Here is a 20,736-nt window from a genome sequence, read left to right on the forward strand (position 1 = left end):
CCGAAATGTATAGGTATAGGGCTTAAGTGGTTAATGTATGTTTTGTAATTATTATAATCAAATATACACAGTAACTACTAAGTGAGATATAGTGGAGTAGAAGTAAACGTAAAAGTACTGAAAGCCGGAAATACTAGGAAAGTACAAATACCTCAAAAGTACAGTGTACTTAGTTACTTTACACCACTGGGTGAGTGACAGTGGCAACTATAGGAACGACTTATTGTCCAATGACATGCACCGATAATTGTATTATACTTTTACATTGTACTTTTCTTCTACTACACACACATACAGAATGTGTTCTGCAATCCCGCCTTTGAGCTGGAGGGGGAGCGAGAGGACCGTGTGGAAGGATTCAGGACCGCCTCCTCCACCCCAGAGCCAATCAAACCGGCAGCGGCAAGTGAGTCAGCCAATCGCCTTGTAGCTCTCCGGTGACCTCATGGCCTGAACTTGTGAAGTGAATGATGTGGGATTGGCGAGTGTTGAAACTTGATAAATGACATTGAATTCTGTATAATTTTCTTGTTTTCCATTGTTGTTGCTGCTACTGCTACAAGTTGGGAAACCAAATACCAAGTAATTTCATGCTAATAAGTAATTTCAACTCTGAGGTCGACCCGATGTCTATTCACTTTTCTTAATTCATTTATTATTATTTTTTTTAAGGTTTGTTTTGGGGCTTTTTATGCCTTTATTGACAGGACAGTAGACTGGAAGGAAATGGGGGGAGAGATTGGGAGTGACACGCGGCAAAGGTCGTCCGGATCGGGAATTGAACCGGCGATGCCGCCAGGCATCCATGCCTATGTGGCAATGCCTATTAAAGTGGTATGCACCTGGACCAGACCAGTAGGCCAGCGGGCGCCCAATTCTTGATTTCAATTTCAATAGATGGTGGCATTCTTATCTGCAATACTGTCTCTCGAGTGTTCAATGTTATCAATCCTTTTCCCCCATTTTTACAACTAACTACCTTCTGGAAGCAGTTACTATTGTTCATAATAAGCAATATATACTATACTTACATATTATGCTACTAGTGGTTATCAAGATGTAACAAAATCTTGAATCTTTATCACCTATACTCACAAGTGGAACCAAAAGGACCCTTATGCTATAAGATCACCCACCCATTTGCAACCTCATCTTTACACTATCAATTTAATTGGTCCTCGATAATGTGTGTGTGTGTGTGTGTGTGTGTGTGTGTGTGTGTGTGTGTGTGTGTGTGTGTGTGTGTGTGTGTGTGTGTGTGTGTGTGTGTGTGTGTGTGTGTAGGTATTTCTCTACGTGAGATTGTTTAGGTCAGGATAAGGATTCAGGTTGTGCTATGGGATTAGGATTAGACTGGAATTAGAGTAAAACATGATTTATACATAGTTGCACCATGCACCAAAGAACTGCTGATCTACCAGTTCACATTACCTTGCGGTGCAGCACGCTGTGAGCTTGTAGATCTGCATGCTATTTTTTGTCTCTAAGCTGCAGTTAAAAATGCCAAAGAATTGTAAGAATGCCAAAGTCCTCCCAAGTATAAGCAGGGGTCTTCAACAGAGGGTCTGGGACCCTAGGGGGTCCTCAGAGTTACTACATGGGGTCCTCCAAATCTTTGTGTGGTAGAAAAGTTTTTTCTCCTTTTTTTATATTAACCACTTGAACCCTAGTGTCCATATTCTGAGACCTTTAGCCAAAAATAGCAGATCTACAAGCTCACAACGCCTTGCACTGCGAGGCATTGTGAGCTTGTAGATCGGCTATTTTTGGCAAAGGGCTTTGGTGTAGAGGGGAAAAAGAGCAGACTAAGTACAGAGTGAAAGGTCAAGTTTATTAAGTATTGACGGTCCAAGTGGTTAAATATCTGAAAACACAAATTGACACGAATCCAAAATACACTGATGATTGTGCTGTCAAACAATTAAATTATATGGAATCTATGAAAAGGTTGCGGGGGTCCCTGCTTCATCTCTCTCTCAACTAAGGGGTCCTTGGTGTGAAAATGTTGAAGACCCCTGATATAAAGATTAGCTGTAAGTATATAAAAATGTGCTGCCAAAATCAATACGTGTGTATGTGTGTGCTCCGGCTGCTCCCTCCCAGCAGCTCAGGGTGTGTTCCGGGTGTGTGCGCTGCGGTTCCGGGTGTGGTCAGGGTGTGGTCTGGGGGCGCTGCTAGTCTCCGCCGCCGTTGTGTTCCTCATAGCGGCCCTGGGTCTCACTGTGGTCATCATCCTCACACGTGAGTCCAACACGCACACACACACACACGCACACGTGCACGCACACGCACACACACACACGCACGCACGCACGCACACACACACACACACACACACTATACTAGTAAGACGCCTCAGGGCGTCATGTCTTGGCCTTCGGGCCAGTGATGTATATCGGACCGGTTACCCATATATGGAGACCCCTGGTACCCATGGAGATCCGTATACTGTTTATGAAGATATGCTGTGAGAGCCCAAACATGCTTACTCAGTTATTCGTTATGTGAAAGTACTATGATGTCTATGACATCTGACATCATACCCTTTTATGCCCATACATGGAGATCCCTGTCTTGGCCATATATGGATTCTGTTACTAGTGTGGTATGTGGCCGATGTGGCCTCCATACGGTATATGGGCATTCCCACATGAAGTCCTGTTAGATATGGGCTTAATATAGAATAGAATATAAAAGGAATTCTGTTAGTGTGGTTCACCTGACATCGTAGTGATGTCAGATCGTGATGTACGAGCGGCAAACCCATTCTGTGTGTGTTTTTATAGTTGTGAGATTGTTTAGGATAAGGAAAGGATTCAGGTTGTGGTTTAGGATTAGACTGGAATTAGAGTAAACATGATTTATACATATAGTTGCGTGCTGTGTGTCATGCACCAAAGCATTGCTGATCTACAAGCTCACATTACTTTGTGGTGCAGCTCGTTGTGAGCTTGTAGATCTGCATGCTATTTTTCCGCGGCCAAGTACATATAATTCTAGGGGTCCTTGACATGAAAAGGTTTGCGACATAGAAACTTAGGTTTTTCAAAAACCTTAGAAGGATTTAGAAGGCACCAGGTCTTAACCCATTCAGGCAGGGAACACATTTCTTGCGTAGTACAGTACATGTACAGTATGTACCAGTAACATATTTGTTTTTGTAATTTCTTAATAATAATTTATTTGACGTTTGTCAGGCCTAAGGAAATCGTCACATGACATGCTGTTGTTCTCCTGTGTGTTTCAGAGCTGAGCGGTCAGGAGCTGGGTGGAGGGGAGGTGGTCTCTGTCAGTCCTGTGGACCCCCTGGGAGGGGGAGGGGTGTCCCACACCGTCCCCGTCCTCTCCAACAGCAGTGTGGGGGGCGTCACCGCGTCCCCCCTGCCCGCGGGACGCAGCCCCACCCCCCAAACCCGTAGGGGAAAGTATATTAATGCTCCTTATAGCACGGCTTGGTCGACTGCTTGATTGGTCTATTATTTGGTCCATTCTTTTTTGAATAATGACCTCTGAACTCAATAACAGACCGCTGTCTAATCAAAGACTCATCGCACCTGCTCATATCAATCTACAGTATCTAATCAAAGAATTGATTGTAAGACTATCAATTTGTATCCAACATTGCAGCATTTAAACAGTTTAAAATGGAAAAAAAGCGTTCCGATCAGTTCTTGAGATACGTTTATTGATTGATTTATTGATTGATTGAATTGAAGTATTTATTAGAAGTTTGCATAGGAAAAGGTACAGTTTCATGACAGTACAGTTCACTTGTACATGGTCAACTGAAAGGATACGCTCAGGTAAGCTGAGGCTTGTTTACATTAAGATTCTTTATTTAAACTCATATAACATCGAATGCACGGACGGATAGAACATAGTACAGAAGATATCATCATAAAAACAGTTGTAAAAAAAAAAAGAGGAAAAACCTATGAAAAATAAAAGGTATTTACAATAGAATGGTCAGGGGGAGGGTAAAAAAAACGTATTATCATCTCCTCAGGATGTGGGGGTATCCTGAGTGACCCGGAAGGCAGCTTCAGCTCTCCCAACCACCCCGGCTCCTACCCGCCCAACTCCCAGTGCGTGTGGGTGATCCGGGTCCAGCCGCCCGCTCTGGTCCAGATCCACGTTTCCTCCCTGGCCGTGGAGGGCCCCTCCCCCTGCCTGTTCGACTGGCTGGAGGTCCGGGAGCAGAGCGACCACAGCTCCACGGTCACCAGGTCGGTTCATCGGAACATCAGGGACGGACCCCCACATTAACTGAATTAAATTTCAATTCAAAGGAGCTTTATTGGTATGAGAGAACATACGTTGTGAGCGGTGCTGTTTATGATTTAATTTCATTAAGGGTCATGTTGTGATTGCTATACTCAATTGTGATTGGGCGCACAACAAAACATTAAGCCATATGTGTCAGAAGGCCAGATCTAGCTGGATGTACTGTAGGCCACCTTTCATAGCCTACTGTACATCTGGTCCAGACATCTTTCGGGACTGGACATTTTTTACATCTATGTGTAGTGAGGGGTGCTATTTATGAGTTAATGTCAGCAAGCGTAGCCAATTACTCACAATGCGTCCTGCAAAGCTTGGTCAGTGGCGTACTGTACATCAATAAGCTCGGACATTTTAGAACATGTTTTCGACTGGTCAACAAACTTCAGACTGTTTGTGTGAGGATGTAGGACATATCTAAGCCTGATGTATTTATTATTAGTTAATTGGCTAATTTGGGATGAGGCGACTACAAACCTTGAGCCATTTGTGTCAGAATGTGGGCCAGATGTGCTGTAGGCCACGATTCAGATCCCGGACAGACCCCGGATATTGTTTACACCTAGTGTGAAGTAAGGGGTCCTATTCAGGCTATATGAATTTTTATTTCTTTAATCATCCCACAAGCCAATCACAACCTGTCCTGCAAAGCTTGACTATTGGGACCCTGGCGTAAAGCAAACTTTGTGGCAGACGTGTTTTTCTCCCAGGTTTTCGGCCAGACAACAAACTTTGAGCTCTTTGTGCCAGGATCTAGGCCTGACATTGAAGGCTATGCTTCAGTTTACTTAAGCCCGGACATTTTTGAATGTGTTGGTTTTTGACCGGACAAAGCCAAGACCGCTCAAAACAATTGAAAATGGGGAACATAATATACAGTTGGAGGGGGTACAGCATTCCATAAACAGAGCTATGTCACATTATGACATGATACAGGGTATATCAAAAAATTAATGGACGATTTTTTTTTGTGGCAACAGTAAACCACGCCCACTGCTATGCCCTATGAATTAAGACTATGTAATTACTGTGTAATTATTGTTCTTGTTTTAAATAGCAGATCTATAAGCTGTGTTTTGTGTAGGTTCTGTGGCAGTGTGGCGCCCCCTACAGTCAACAGCAACAGCAGCGTGGTGCTGGTGACCTTCCACTCTGATGCAAGCATCTCTGGAGCAGGATTCACTGCTCAGTACAGGGCTGTATATACCAGTATGTACACGCACGCACGCACGCACGCACGCACGCACGCACGCACGCACGCAAACACGCACGCACGCACGCAGGCACGCACGCACGCACGCACGCACACACACACACACACACACTTTACAGCAATCCCTTCAGAGTTCAGGATTTTAGGCATCTTTTTCCTTAAAATGAGCCACTCCTGCAAACTTTAGATGACAATCTTAGCCAATCAGGATGGAATATGAACAATCAGACAGATGCGTCTCGATCGCATTACTGAATGTGTGCCGATTTGCATGATATTTGGACAAAATCTGTCTGAGAAATCGGCCATGATTTGATGCTAGAACATGTGGGGCAGAGGTTCTACTCTGGCATCCTGGAAGTGTGTGTGCACAGTTTCATGCTGATCGGGCCAGCGTTGCCGGAGATTAGCTGTCAACAGATGGACAGAATGTTGGTGCAAAAAAATGATATTATATGACACAGGTAATGTATTTGTCTGTGAAAATCCTGAAATATTTGCTCTTCTCTCTGCTAAAACACCAGATGTTGTTGTTGTCATATCAATTTCCATTCTTGAAGTGGTCTGCACCTTTAATTCTAGCTTAGAGGAAGCCTTTATGACCAAGTCATTAAATACCAGCCACTCCTCCAAACCATCTCATTTTTAGGCTATAACTGCAATCTACTTGTGTTCATCTTTGGCATCCTTGGACATGTACATTGGTTGTAATAGGCTTCCAACCACTTAGAATGCAAAAAAAAGAAAAAAAAGCTAAATGGCTTGAAAAATTCTGTGGAATCTCTTCCACTATCGGTAGCCGCCAAACATAGCGAAGACGTTGCTACTTGTACGCTTGAAGGGTGTGTGGGTAATGGATATTAGGCCAAGATTGGCTGACTGTACATTATTTACAGCACCTTGTAATATTTGTGTCCTTGTATTGTGTCTCTTATGTGAACATAAATAAATGACTAAAACCGGCATCATAGTCGCCTGGGCGGTGGAAGGCTTTACACCGCGGTGTAGTCTTTTCGAGTCTTTTTGAGTCATGAAACTACAACGTTACATCATTCCTCGCGGTGGAGAGCTTTCCACCGCGAGTCCCAACACATCTCTCAGTTTTTACTATCAGACAGACAGGCTCTCCACCTCGTTCACTGATTGGTCAATCTAGACTAGTCAGTCACGGTGAATAGGACTCCACCGTGGCGTACTATGATGTCCTGCACTTATTTTCTGACTTGAGGTGGAAAGCTTTCCACCGGTGGATAGCTCTCCACCGTACACTCTGATACGGGCTTAAATGTGTTGCCAGAGAGCTGTCTCAGAGAGGAGTTCCAGTGTGACGGAGGTCGTTGTCTCCTGCCCGTGTCGGTGTGTGACGGACACGCCCACTGTCTGGACCAATCAGATGAGTCACAGTGCGAGCACAAAAACAAAGGTGACACACACATGCTCACTCTCTCCTTGACTTAATGTATTCCTCCTTGTCATGTGTTTGATATAGGCCTAAGCTAGTTAACTCAATAACCCGGTCATGTTTTTTCCACCTTAGGAACATTGCTAAACTTAGATCAATTGTCACTTACTAGTCTAGTAGCCAGCCCATAGAGCCCCATTGTGAACCCGGACATTTTGAGTACCCTAAAGTTTTATGTTAGAAATGTTGAGTAAGGGTCCCCAGCATGTAGAAACTGCCAAACTGCCATCAAAAGCATCCCAATTTAAGTTGGTATATGGCCATTTACGGTTTAAATCGGCCATTTTGAATTTAGAAAATGTCAGAAATGGATTCAGCATCTTCAATAACCCCCAAAACCACTCCAATATTGTTCAAATCGTCCTATCAGTTTTTGAGATATTATCCATATAGGCGATTATGCTAATTAAAGCTTATTGTGCAAATTATGCAAATTGCTCAACATATACAAGTTAGCATCCGGCAGTTTCTACATGCTGGGGACCCATACTCAACATTTCTAACATAAAACTTTAGGGTACTCAAAATGTCCGGGTTCACATTTTGGCTACTAGACTATACCCTGAACTGGAAATGATCATTCATGCTTTTGTCTCATCTCGGCTTGACTACTGTAACTCACTTTTCACCTGCCTCAGCAAAACCTCCATGGACCGCCTAGGCGCCTACAACTAATCCAAAACACTGCCGCCAGATTCCTCACCAGGTCCAGTAGAAGGTGCCACATCACCCCAGTCCTGGCCTCCCTGCACTGGCTCCCCATCAATTTCAGGGTCCAGTTCAAAGTCTTAGTGCTCACGTACAGAGCTCTGCATGATCAGGCTTTATCATCCTTAAAGGGCCGTAAGGTCTGCTGAGCAGGGTCTGTTAATAGTTCCAAGGACTCATTTAAAAACCAAAGGTGACAAGGCTTTTCAAGCTGTTGCCCCCAAACTTTGGAACGCTCTTCAAAAAGCCTTGAGATTTGCAGCCTCCGTCGATATTTTTAAAAGGAACCTCAAAACGCTATTAGAGCGTCTGATAAATGCCAAAATTGTGAAATTGTAAAATAATCTTTGCTTTGGTCTCTTGTCATTAAACAGGGTGCGGGGGACAAAAGAATGGCTCCTATGGATACCTGGCCAGCCCCAACCACCCCAAGCCTTACCCCCACCAACAGGTACCCTCAAAATACCTACTGAATGAAAAACTGCTATGGTTTTTCATATCAAGGTCCATTATGTGTTCAGCATTTGAGCCACAGACCACCATTTGATTAGATTTCACCTCTCAGACCCAAAACTTATATATTTTGTTATCTTTGATGAAGATTTTGTCCACAATTAGATCATGCGCTATTGATGTGGTGCCATAGGTGAAATAAAAGGCAAACGTTAACAATTCTTCAACATTCTCTAATTGTGTAGACTTGATTCTTGTAAATTAAGTAACGCAGATGTTTAAAGGAGTAGTTCACCCCCAAAATGACTTTTTTTCTATTGATTAGTCACACCATGGAGACTAGAGTTCAATAATATTTTTAGTTTTTTGTCCCATTCCTAAGACAAAACTTTGATTAGAGTAAATTTACCCCCATTGATTCCGGATGGTGACCCGTTTCGAAACGGGTCACCATCCGGAAAGAATGGGGATACATTTATTGTTATCACATTTTTGTCTTAGGAATGCGACAAAAAACTAAAAATATTATTGAACTCTAGTCTCCATGGTGTGACTAATCAATAGAAAAAAAGTCATTTTGGGGGTGAACTACTCCTTTAACAATAACTTAACTCTTGAGAGCGTAAAATGAAACCAAATGGACCCATAAGGGTTTCATTTTACGCTCTCAAGAGTTAATTATCTGTACGGGTCTAATCTGGGATCAGTAGCATTTTGGGGTTTCTGTTCCGGTCGGGAGCAGAAAGAACCTACATAATGTTGTAGTCATCAGGCGGACTACAGGTTGCAACCAAAAGAAAACTTTATTTATGTAATAATACGAATCAATTAGTTTATTCTCGCTATAGTTACGCTATGAGTTAGAATAAAAGATGAACATACTAAACGATTAGTATACCAAAAGAAACTAAACGATTACAGCAATTTAAACTAGGGCTGGGATGCGATTACAAATGTTAATCTAATTAATTAAAGGGCTGTGATTAATTAATGGCAATTAATCACATTTTAATCGCACATCGATATTTGACCTGAGAAGCATTTATTTTCAAGTAAAACACATTTTGTTGTACGAGTGAATAAACAAGTGAGTTTTTTAAATCAAAATTTCGCATCCACTGGGCCAAGCAAAGCGCTCTGATTGGCTACTTCTCCCTTTACGTTTGTTGTCTCTTCTTGGTTGGTGCATCGCTATGATCGGTATGCCCGAAACTGAAGGTTCTGTGGTGCAAAAACTATGTGCGATTAAAATGCGTTAATGTTTTTAATCGCGTTAATTTTCTGTAATTAATTAATCGCAATTAATCAGTTAAAGTCCCAGCCATAATTTAAACCAATTTCAAATATTTTGAATTCCGCTTCCGGTTTGGTGGTTCCGTCCGCCACAATCTGAGTTCCCATAGGCGGCGGGTGAGCCAAATGTTTGGAGAGCCTTTTTATTTTTTTACACAATGCCATAACAATGACTTATTTAGCACAATTTGACCAATTTATACACAGTACCAGGATGACATGAACAACTAATGAAATATGAACTAATAATAACAAGCAATAGTATATTAGAAGATAAATATATCATAATAACAACAAGGTTTCTGTTTCAAGATCCGCTTCTGGAAAATAGACGATCTACAAGCTCACAACGCGTCGAAGCTCACAATGTGTCGCGGATGCGACGCGTTGTGAGCTTGTAGATCAGTCACTTTCGGCATGCAACACGTCGTACTACTGTAACTGTACATAGTATAAGTCAGGCTTTACTTGGGAGATGTGTGTGTGTTGGGACGGACGAGGCGATTGCACACAGCGCGGCAAAACAAACATCCAATGAATGAACAGTAGTGGAGAACACTGCGCCGAGCTATGAGCTCCCTTCGGCCGCACGCCACGTCCAATCAAACCATAACACTGACAACACATTTACCGGCTCTGTGTTTGCTGTTTGGGTCGGGACATGTCACATGCTCCGTGCTTACTGCTGAAGTCTCCAACCCATGCCTGCTGCATTAGCGTGAGCACACACACAGTGCCAGAACGGACCGTGCCACAGGAATTGTGCACTGCGCGCATCATCACACGTTGAAGTCCGCCCACCAATTTAGCCTTGCTGAATTATCACCTGATCGTAACTCGGGGGGCTGCAGCGACAGCACACAAACACACAAAGCAGCCTATATAATGTAATTCTGCGCACATGTATTATATATCATGTCAAATACTCAGCATAACCTTCCCTAGCCTTCATTGCCCGCCACCTATGCCGTCCGCCTGTAGTCCGCCTGATGACTACAACATGACTCAAGTCATTTCTGCTCCCGACCGGTTCAGAAACCCCTACATGATACTGATCCCAGGCTACGTTTGGTGTAGACTAGCGGGCCTAGTACGGCCCCCTGGAGGACTCCCGTCGGTGTAGAATTTAGAAAGCCCTCGATGTGGTCTCCCTCTGAAATGAATCATCAACACTGTCACCTGTGTAACGAGTGGGACTTCCAGAACCCACCTGGGTTGTGATAGCGCTGGTGATTAATTGACCTTATCAGGGAGATCGCCAGCCATCGGCTTCCTTGATTGGCCAGCCCGGGTCATGGGCTTTGCGGATTGGTCAAGCTATGCGTCACATTTGCGCCACTGAACTAATAAGTAGCAGCGCACATGATAGGACTGCAGTCTTTTATGGTGCTTAACATACTTATTGTTTATGCCTGTCGTTGCCTGACATCCATACCAGTGTGTAGGGCAGGCCGTCGACAAGGGACCTCCAGAGATCTTGGTCGTCTGCGTTCTTTTCTATCTGCGACCAGGTGCATCCCATTCTCTTGGTGTCTTTTCTATCTGCGACCAGGTGCATCCCAGTCTCTTGGTGTCTGCCTTGATATCCTGCTGCCAAGTGTTTTTTAGGTCTGCCTCTGTTTCTCTTCCCTCGAGGGTTCAAGTCAGAGCCTGTCTGGCGGTGTTTGACACTGGTTTGCGTAGTGTGTGCCAGGCCCATCTCCATCTTTTTTGTCCAATTCCGTCTTCTGCTGGGAGTTGTTTGGTCTTCATCCTGACCTTGATCTTGTCTTTTGCAGTGCAGGGCTCGATAAATCCGACTCGATCCAAGGGGCGAGAGAAATGCTGTGTGCTGTGCAGCTGAGTTTAAACAGAGGGCCGAAGGGGTACCACAGTGGAGCTGCTGTTGCAGTGGAGAACAAGGTGTACACCATCGGATGTTACTGTGACAAGACTCACGTAGCGCACATCTTCAACACAGTGTCTTTACGCTGGTTGAGGTTGCCCTCAGTGACGACTGGAACAGGAGAGCGCCCCCCTGAGGTTCCTTGGTGGTGCCACACAGCTGTGCTGATTGAAGATTTCATCTACATCTGGGGAGGGGTTCCCCAAACCAATGAGCTGTGTGCATTCAATGTCGACACCCACACATGGTTGAAGCCCAGGGTTTCGGGGACCGTTCCGGAGGGGAGGAGGGACCACTCGGCATGTGTCTTGGGGAAAGTCATGTATGTCTATGGAGGATACACCCACCATTGCCATGACCGTGTATTCTATATTAACGACATCTACACATTGGACACCACCACAATGGCCTGGTCTTTAATTAACACCAGAGGAACTCAACCACCTGCTTCACACGGTCACTCTGCCACCATCATCGGGACAAAGATGTTTGTATTCGGGGGCCACCACAACAACGTCATCACAGTGTTTGACACGGAGACCAACTGCTGGCTGAGCACACCTTCTGCACAGCTTCATCCAATAGGACGCTGTGGTCATTCAGCCTTTGCCTACAATGGAGAGCTGTACATATTTGGTGGCAACAACGGTTACCAGGAACTCAATGATCTGTGGAGATTCAACCCAGACACCTTCTCCTGGAAGAAGATCGATGCTCCGTGGCCAGACATGTGGTCAAACTCATTGCCAAGGAGGTGTCGTGCGTTCTGTTGCATGGTGCGAGGTCGTATCATCGTCTTTGTAGAAGACAACATACCCTACGACTTGTACGTCTTAGACTTAAATCCTAGTCTGAAGACGTTATGCAAGCTGGCAGTTATTCAGTACGGCCTGGAGCAGTCAGGACTCCCACACAGCATCAGGTGGGAACTGGCTGCAATGACAACCAACAGCAACAGAACAAAAGAAAAGAAAAGTCTAACTAAGGCACAGCTTGGGTTAGGTGGTTATTAGCGTGCAAGTTCTGCGATCGGCTGGGTATGTATAATGTTCTTGGCTTAAGCCTGTAGCCCAATCAGGGACCAGCATTCTTGGTCAATTCCTATGAATAAAGGCATAAAAGCACCAAAAACAAATCTTAAAATAATGTATATATATAATATAATGATCAGCGTCAGTGCAACCACACTTGCAATTTCCCAGAATTGCAAGTGTTCCAAACAATATTCTTTATTTTTTTATTATTATTATTTGTTTTAAATAGCAGATCTACAAGCTTGCAACGCGGCACTGAGTGCCGTGCTGTGAGTTTGTATATCTGCGATATATATATCTATCTTTTTTTTTCATAGTTAAAGCAAAAATAATAGTTAATGCGGGTTCAAGTCTTATGTGACAGATGCATTCCAGGTCTTAATTAATTATTTAAAAATAAGTATTGTACTTTTTGTTTGCATATCTAGGAAGGAACACTACAAACATACAAAAGTAAAGTGAAAATAAATCCACAGGCTCACAATGCGGTGCAACTTGTGTGCTATTTTCAATTTCTGAATGATTTCTTGTAATTTTAATATAATATTCTTTCCCTTTCCTCTTCTAATTCATTTATTTATAAATCTTTCCTCCCGAATGTAGTCGTTATGCCAATTAACTCATTGGCTGCCGAGATTTTCATACCTTTTAACGTGGTCTGTTCGCGATTACAAGAGCCCATGTTAATCCATGTTAGTGTAGCACCCCACAGTTAGTACCAGCCATGAACCAGCGACAACAGCCCTGCTAATCGGGCTCAGCCCTATTAGCACGACTGGTTGTGCGTTGGACTGGCGAGTGGGAGGCCCGGGTTCAATCCCTGCTTCCGCGTATCACTACATCTGGCGTTGTCGGCAGGGTGAGGAGCGTGATGCCCTCGTGAGGAGGAACAGTGCCACGTCTTGTGCGGTGGTCCGCGGCGTGATGTGTGAAGCGAAAGGGCGCGCTCCAAAAGACCTGGGGGGTGAATGTAGCACCCCACAGTTAGTATCAGCCATGAACCAGAGACAACAGCCCTGCTAATCGGGCTCAGCCCTATTAGCACGACTGGTTGTGCGTTGGACTGGCGAGTTGGAGTCCCGGGTTCAAACCCCGTTTCCGCGCATCACTACATTAGCATTGCTGCACCTGGCCTTTAGAAAGACTTGTAAATACACAAGTTACAAAGAATGATGACAGACAAGGTAGGCCTACTGAACTCTCTCTCTCTCTCAGTTGTGTACATGGCGTATATCAGTGGAGGAGGGTCATGTGATCACACTGAGTTTCCAGAACTTCAGCTTGGAGACTCAGGACGTGTGTGAGTTTGACTACGTAGAGATCCACGACAGCACCGACACCGGCGCTGGACGCACGCTGGGACGGTATACACTTATCATTATTATTATACCAGCTACTGTATGTTGCATGGTTTAGAGACAGACAGCTATGTTGTATATGGTTTAAAGACAGTTCCACCAAGGAAAAGACAGAAGCAGAGCTGGAGGTAGCAGAGACTAAAACAAGTTGAGGTTCTCTCTGGGAGTAACAGGGATGGATAGGGCAGGGAACGAGAACAAAACTAAAGAGACTATAGAATGGTGTACCTTTTTGAGAACAAAATTAAATAGCCTAAATCGATGCACAGTCAAACACTTTGCAAACATTTAATTCATTGCCAATCTTTTCTGCTCTCCCACCCATTCTAATGTCAGAATATTTACAGGAATGTAGCCTACATTTCATGACTGACCGAGGGGAACCCTGACAACTGACGATGTGTTGTGTGGTTTTTGTCTTGCTTTCGCGCCCTGAATGGACGTACCCGCTGTGCATCTCTAGGTTCTGTGGGACAGACGTGCCTCCAGAGCTGACCTCCTCCGGTCCTCAGATGACCGTGGTGTTTGTGGCTGATGAAGGCGTGTCTGACAGCGGCTTCAACGCCACCTACCAGGCCGTGTCTCTAGCTAACAGTACGCTGCGCTATTTCTTACATTGTTCTCTCTTAAAAGGGCCCCACCATGCTTTTCAAAAATAGATATTTTATATAAATATTGGTCCATAATACGGTTTTATACAGGTTTTCGCCTAAACAACCTCTCGGATATTTAAATGTCATGTTCTGTCTGTCTCTAATTCCAAGCCGTTTCAGATGCAATACCAAAATGCCCTTTGTTGGCAACGGGGCACTGTTTTTGAAAATTGGAACGATATAGTGTAGATTAGCATCGTACCTCAATGAGAACCATGTAGAGTGAATCCAATTCAAGCCAATTTTAGTACTACCGTACTTTACCTCATGGTTCCACCTCATATATACAGTATATAGCCTCAATAGAATATAGCCTCCCAAAAAGTACTGCCCCCTTCTCGAGGGGGCCCAATAGGAAATGAGCCCCTTTGTGACATAAGCAAGGGGCCGATTTCAAAAGAGTACCGTTCAGACACGCCCATTCAGAAAATCACTGAAATGAAAGGCAAGGCTTAGAGTTAATGAATGAGTCACTGAGAAGACCAAAAAAACTAGAAAAATGAAAAAATTGAAATTCATGGTGGGGCCCCTTTAACACTACTTATTTGACCATTTTCCTTGATGCTTATTGACTAGAGTTCATGTTCACTCTGCTAAAAAGCTCAATCTTTGAGTGGTGCAAACCATCTGTTTGTGCTCATACATAAGTAACCGAAGTCATGGACAGAACGGCCCATATAAGGAGATATGCACGTGTGTCGCGTTTGCACCGCTCACTTCACACTGGTGTGATTTTTTATCGTAACATCCCTTGTCCTGTCCTGCGTGGCAGAGACGTGCGCACCGGAGCAGTTCAGCTGCAGTACCGGCGAGTGCCTGCAGAGGGAGTGGATCTGCGACGGGTGGAACGACTGCTCTGACGGGGGCGACGAACACGACTGTGGCAACGCTACCTACCCTCAGTTCAGTGAGTCAATGCTCTGCTCCACCTTTCATTCATAACCTTTATTTAAACTCAGAGTATAATTGAGAGTCAAGCTCTCAATTTCAATATAGCCGAGATACAATACAATGGCTGCAATTAACTGCTACTATGCTTAGAGCTAAATCCTAATTCTCTGTACCTAGCGTCATTGTGTGGGTAGTTGGGTAATTTTTTGGATGCTTTGTTGATAGTTTTGATTATATTTGGTTAACTAGTATGCTGTGTGTGTGTGTGTGTGCGTGTGCGTGCGTGCGTGCGTGCGTGCGTGTGTGTGTGTGTGTGTGTGTCTGTGTGCGTGCGTGCGTGCGTGCGTGCGTGCGTGTAGCTTCATCATGTGAGCTCATAGAGGTGCAGATGTGCAGGGATCTCAGCTACAATCAGACCTCCTTCCCCAACATCTGGCTCTCCATCGCTGACCAGAGAGAAGCCTCCATGCTGCTGAGGCAGTACCAGGTGAGACACTGAACTGAACCCCACATGACCAGGTGAGATGAACTGAACCCCACATGACCAGGTGAGATGGACTGAACCCCACATGACCAGGTGAGATGGACGTGGGCAACATTCTGCAGACCACTGTTTCTCGGTCCAGGTGCCACCAGGGTTTCAAATGGACACCTATACGGGTCTACTATTGGTTCCATTTGTACAGTCAGTTGCACCTATATGCGTCCGTTTGGCATAGCATAGCCTTTGTTTCCAAAAGTGTTAATAAAGTGTTCAATCAACCAATCAATCAATAGTTGTGTGTGACTCTTGCACAAAACAAAAAAAAAACATGTACGATAGGATGCCATGTACGATAAGTCTATATAAAAATGCTATCTAAATGTATTATGATTTGCCTTTGCATAAGCCTGTATTGTCATCGAGTGTAGGCAACTATTATGGTAGGTTTACTGAGGGACAGGAATCTAGCTAAGCCTTGCAACTGACTGTCATGTGGACACAACAAAAATACGAATCAGTGGTGGTCTCTGAACTCGATATTGTGATCCAGTACTGAAGGCCAGGGGTTCCCAAACCTTTTAGATGAAGACTCAAAAGAGAACTTTAGACGTTTGCCTGGGACCCAAACTATTGAAAACAGCAGATCTACAAGCTCACAACGCGTCGCTTCGAGCCGCATTGTGAGCTTGTAGATCGACATTTTTTTTAAATGTAGGAAAAGAACATTTATTTATTTTTTACTGGAGCCGGGAACCATATAACATTTTCCATGACCAACAAATGGGTCCCGACCCACTCTTTGGTAAACATGTTCAAACGTGTTCAGACTGGCAACCCAAATCAGATTGTTGAACTGAATCAGATTGGTTTTCATCAAGTATTGCTACTTTCACTTAAAAAGTAGAAGTTTACCTTTTCACCACTGCATCCTCTCACCCTGCATGTCCATCCCTGCCTTCCTCCAGGTGCTAGCGGAGCTGTCGTGCTTCCAGCCTCTGCGCAGGCTGCTGTGTGGGATGTTCTTCCCACAGTGCAGCCCTCATGGAGGGGTCCTCCAGCCCTGCCGCTCCGTCTGCTCCCAGGCCCAGCTGCAGTGCTCCCAGGCCCTGGACGCCTTCTCCTTCAGCTGGCCCTTCAACTGCCACCTGCTGCCCGACTCCCAGGACCCCATGGAGTGTTGTCTGCCTTAGAGAGGACTCCCCCCAGGACCCCATGGAGTGCTGTCTGCCTTAGAGAGGACTCCCAGGACCCCATGGAGTGTTGTCTGCCCTAGAGAGGACTCCCAGGACCCCATGAAGTGTTGTCTGCCTTAGAGAGGACTCCCAGGACCCCATGGAGTGCTGTCTGCCTTAGAGAGGACTCCCAGGACCCCATGGAGTGTTGTCTGCCCTAGAGAGGACTCCCAGGACCCCATGAAGTGTTGTCTGCCTTAGAGAGGACTCCCAGGACCCCATGGAGTGCTGTCTGCCTTAGAGAGGACTCCCCCCAGGACCCCATGGAGTGCTGTCTGCCTTAGAGAGGACTCCCAGGACCCCATGGAGTGTTGTCTGCCCTAGAGAGGACTCCCAGGACCCCATGGAGTGTTGTCTGCCTTAGAGAGAGGACTCCCAGGACCCCATGGAGTGCTGTCTGCCTTACAGAGGACTCCCAGGACCCCATGGAGTGTTGTCTGCCTTAGTGAGGACCCCTGAACCCCATGGAATGCTGTCTGCGTTCGAGGAGAACCCCAACATCCCATGGAGTGCTGTCTACCTTAGAGATGACTCCCAGAACTCCATGGAGTGTTGTCTGCCTTAGAAAAGACCCCCAGAACCCCATGGAGTGCTTGCTGTCTACCTTAGTACACACTGCCCGACTTTTTGAGACGATAAACTGCCGATCTGCCGCAATATCAGGCTCTGCTCACCAAGGTTTTGCTTGTTGTGTGTCACTGCCTCACTGCATGCACATATCACGGCCACGGGAGCCTTTCACGTTTTCATTGGACATTGGAATAAAAACAAATGTTTGTCGGTGATCAATCTCATATGAAAACCACAACGATATTATGACAGCCGATTTCAAGAAAGACACTTGTGTAGTGTGAAATACTCAATAATGGCCAACCACTTAAATATCGTACAGTGTGTCCGAGCTGCCTGCCTGCATTTAGGACGGGAACCCCTTTTGGAGTTTTTACCTTTCAAGGCGGGAAACCTTTTTGGTCCATTTGCTTCTGTGTTGTGTTGTACACTCTCAAAGAGTACAAAACAGTGCCTTACTTGGAGATCTCCTGGACCTTCAGGTGTAGTAATGACTGAAAGACATACGTACAGTACATCCACCTGGCTGGGACCACCATCCAACTATGGAGGTATTGATAGTTTTAACCATTTTAAACCCTCTACACCAGAGGTCTTCAACAGGGTGTCCATGACCCCTAGGGGTACTGCAGGGGTTCCGTGAAATTGTTGCTTGATTAAATCATGGAAAAATGTCCACATTTTGTTTAAAAATAAATCGGGATTCTGTCCATTTTGAATAGCTTGCCTTGCATACATGATTACTGTGCAATTGAGATTGTTGACAGTATTGACATTGGTTCTCAGTTAATACGTAATGTTTAGAAATGGCAGTGGTACGGTATGTTTAATATAAAAGCATGAATATGTTTATACCAGACTCCCTAATCGGGAGATAAGCGATCGTCAGTTCGCATACACAAACTTTAGAAGGCAATCGTAGCCAATCAGGAAGGAATAGGAGAAATTGGACAGATCCAGAGATACTGTGTACCGCTTTGCGTGATTTTAAGCCAAAATCTGTAGGAGCAGTGTCCAAAAATGTGTTTTGCAAAAATAGGCCTGATGGTGGCGCTAGAAGAGGGCCATGTGAGAAATGAGGGGTGGAGGTTGTGATTTCCCATCCAAGGATTGTGTGTGCAAAGTTTGGCATTTATAGGGCCAATGGTGGCAGAGATATGAGTAGGGCAAAAGTGTGACTTGACGTGACAGACTGACAGCAAGTGGAGCTTTTCATAGTAAACTGCGACCTAACGGTCGCTATTAAACACAATTTTATACATAAATATACAATGAATAATGTTGTAGCCCCTCCCCCACCCTACGACGTGGTAGGGGGTCCCTGCTCCATCTACCCATCAGTTTGGGGGTCCCTGGACTGAAAACATTTAAGACCCCTGCTCTACACATAGTAAACTGGACCTGATTGTTGTCTCTGCACTTATCTTCCTCTTCCTTTTCTGTCTACACCAAGTGTCTTTGTCAAAAATAGCAGATCTACAAGCGCACAATGCGTCATGCCCCCCCTACAAAGTTCTATACGCTGCAGTTGTGCAGTTTCCATGCTATTCTGACATGATGTGAATGATAGCACTTTTTAAAAATACATTTAATTGTTTAGATTTCATGTGATTGAAGTACTGACTGTATGATAAACAATATAATAATTATTATGTTTTTTTGCACTATATTACTTTGATACTGTATGAATCTGAATGAAAAAGTAAAATGAGTTTGTATACTGTAGGAATGAATATAAAGAGAGCATCCTTGTTTTAATTAAATATATTTTATTGCATTGTTCAACAGTATCACACGTCGCGCACGCGCGCACGCACGCACGCACGCACGCACGCACACACACACACACACACACAGACACACACACACACACACACACACAGTAATTTAAGTGCTCATGAAGGTTCCAGTGATTATGAACAACAGTCATTATTAAACCTTCTGTAACCAGAACGTCAACATTTAATTCGGTGGTTCCCAAACGCTAAGTCAGGACACATTCTCGGGCCTCTGATTGTGAGTAGTTAGCTTTTTTATGTATTTACTAAAATAAATAAATAAAACTATATCATTTATATTTCAAAAGATAGATAGATAGATGCTTTATCTTGTCCTTGCGGGAATTGTTTTTGCACCAAGCAGCCATCAGGACACAAAATGACACGTTTTTGGAAGAAAAGGAATTAAAAGTCAAATTAATTCAATTTATTTTACTCATTTAGGACTGGAACCACTTTTTCTTTTTTCTTTTTCTTTACCTTTCAAGACAGGAACCCCTTGGGTTCTTGTTGCTATGTACAGAATATGGCATTAGCAACATAATTTTTTTTTTTTTTTTTTACAGTTTTTCAGAAAACAGGTCAGGATTTAGAAGGCCTTTTTTTTTAATCGGCCTAGAAGGCCTTTTTTTTTAATCGGCCTCAGTCCTAAATGGGTTAAAGTAGTAGTGAAAACGCGTCACATTGAAATGCGCTGTGAGCTTGTAGATGGGCTATTTTCACTCGTTTGGGCCATCCAATTTCTCTTGGGTCTAAAAATAAACGTTTGGGAACCACTGATTTAATTGATAGGAAATAATTTCACATATTTGACCAGCCTTTAAAAATGATTTAGCCGATACATAAAGAAATGTCCCAGACAGGTGTGGGCCATGCTCCTATAGTGGCACAAATATCAGTTTATTTTATTATAATATAGATTATTTTAGAATATGGTTTCATCAACTTTTCAATCTGAGGCAAATCCTACAGACCAGCTTCAATTAACCAAAAACACAGACAACATTTTATGTTTGTATGTTTTCAACCGGGAGGGAGTCCCCTGCCAAAATAAATAATCAATTATACAAACCTACAATTATGTTCATATAATTGCATACTCATTGAAATAAGGTAAAACATGTGTTTCATTCATCTCCGTCAGCACCACTGCCCTAAACATGCAGTCCGTTGGCCTAAACATCTCTCCTGTCAATCTTAAAGTGCTCCTTTAACTACGTCGGTTTGCTATGGCGGTATAATGGTGACTTTGGGGGTGGGGCCTAGGGCAGTGTGGTTCTCAAAATGCGGGTCATGGTTTTGGGGAGGTCCCCAGATGACAGTAAAGTGACAATATAAAAGGACCTTTTTAATACCTAAAAAGAAAAGAAAAGAAATTAACCACTGGTCTACGGCGTGGCCTTGAGGGTGTGGTCTAAGGTGGGACTATGATCTTCAGGGC

The 20,736-nt window shown here is 44.2% G+C and overlaps 1 protein-coding gene across 1 annotated transcript in view; it reads left to right on the forward strand.

Moving 5' to 3' along the window:
• Window positions 1–16,905, forward strand: part of mfrp (membrane frizzled-related protein) — a gene marked incomplete at both ends in the record, with an annotated part of 17,271 nt that extends 366 nt beyond the window's left edge. The window contains 12 exons of the mRNA XM_080731107.1: window positions 298–406; window positions 2,107–2,241; window positions 3,248–3,415; window positions 4,007–4,226; window positions 5,366–5,490; window positions 6,792–6,917; window positions 8,039–8,115; window positions 13,545–13,693; window positions 14,151–14,281; window positions 15,113–15,247; window positions 15,591–15,718; window positions 16,681–16,905. Coding sequence (XP_080587233.1) covers window positions 298–406; window positions 2,107–2,241; window positions 3,248–3,415; window positions 4,007–4,226; window positions 5,366–5,490; window positions 6,792–6,917; window positions 8,039–8,115; window positions 13,545–13,693; window positions 14,151–14,281; window positions 15,113–15,247; window positions 15,591–15,718; window positions 16,681–16,905 — 1,728 coding nt within the window. The remainder of the gene's footprint in view (window positions 1–297; window positions 407–2,106; window positions 2,242–3,247; window positions 3,416–4,006; window positions 4,227–5,365; window positions 5,491–6,791; window positions 6,918–8,038; window positions 8,116–13,544; window positions 13,694–14,150; window positions 14,282–15,112; window positions 15,248–15,590; window positions 15,719–16,680) is intronic.
• Window positions 16,906–20,736: the final 3,831 nt, after the last annotated feature.

Source organism: Nannobrachium achirus (genome assembly GCF_963921795.1).
Source record: "Nannobrachium achirus genome assembly, chromosome: 8".
In the NCBI taxonomy this organism is placed as follows: Eukaryota; Metazoa; Chordata; class Actinopteri; order Myctophiformes; family Myctophidae; genus Nannobrachium; species Nannobrachium achirus.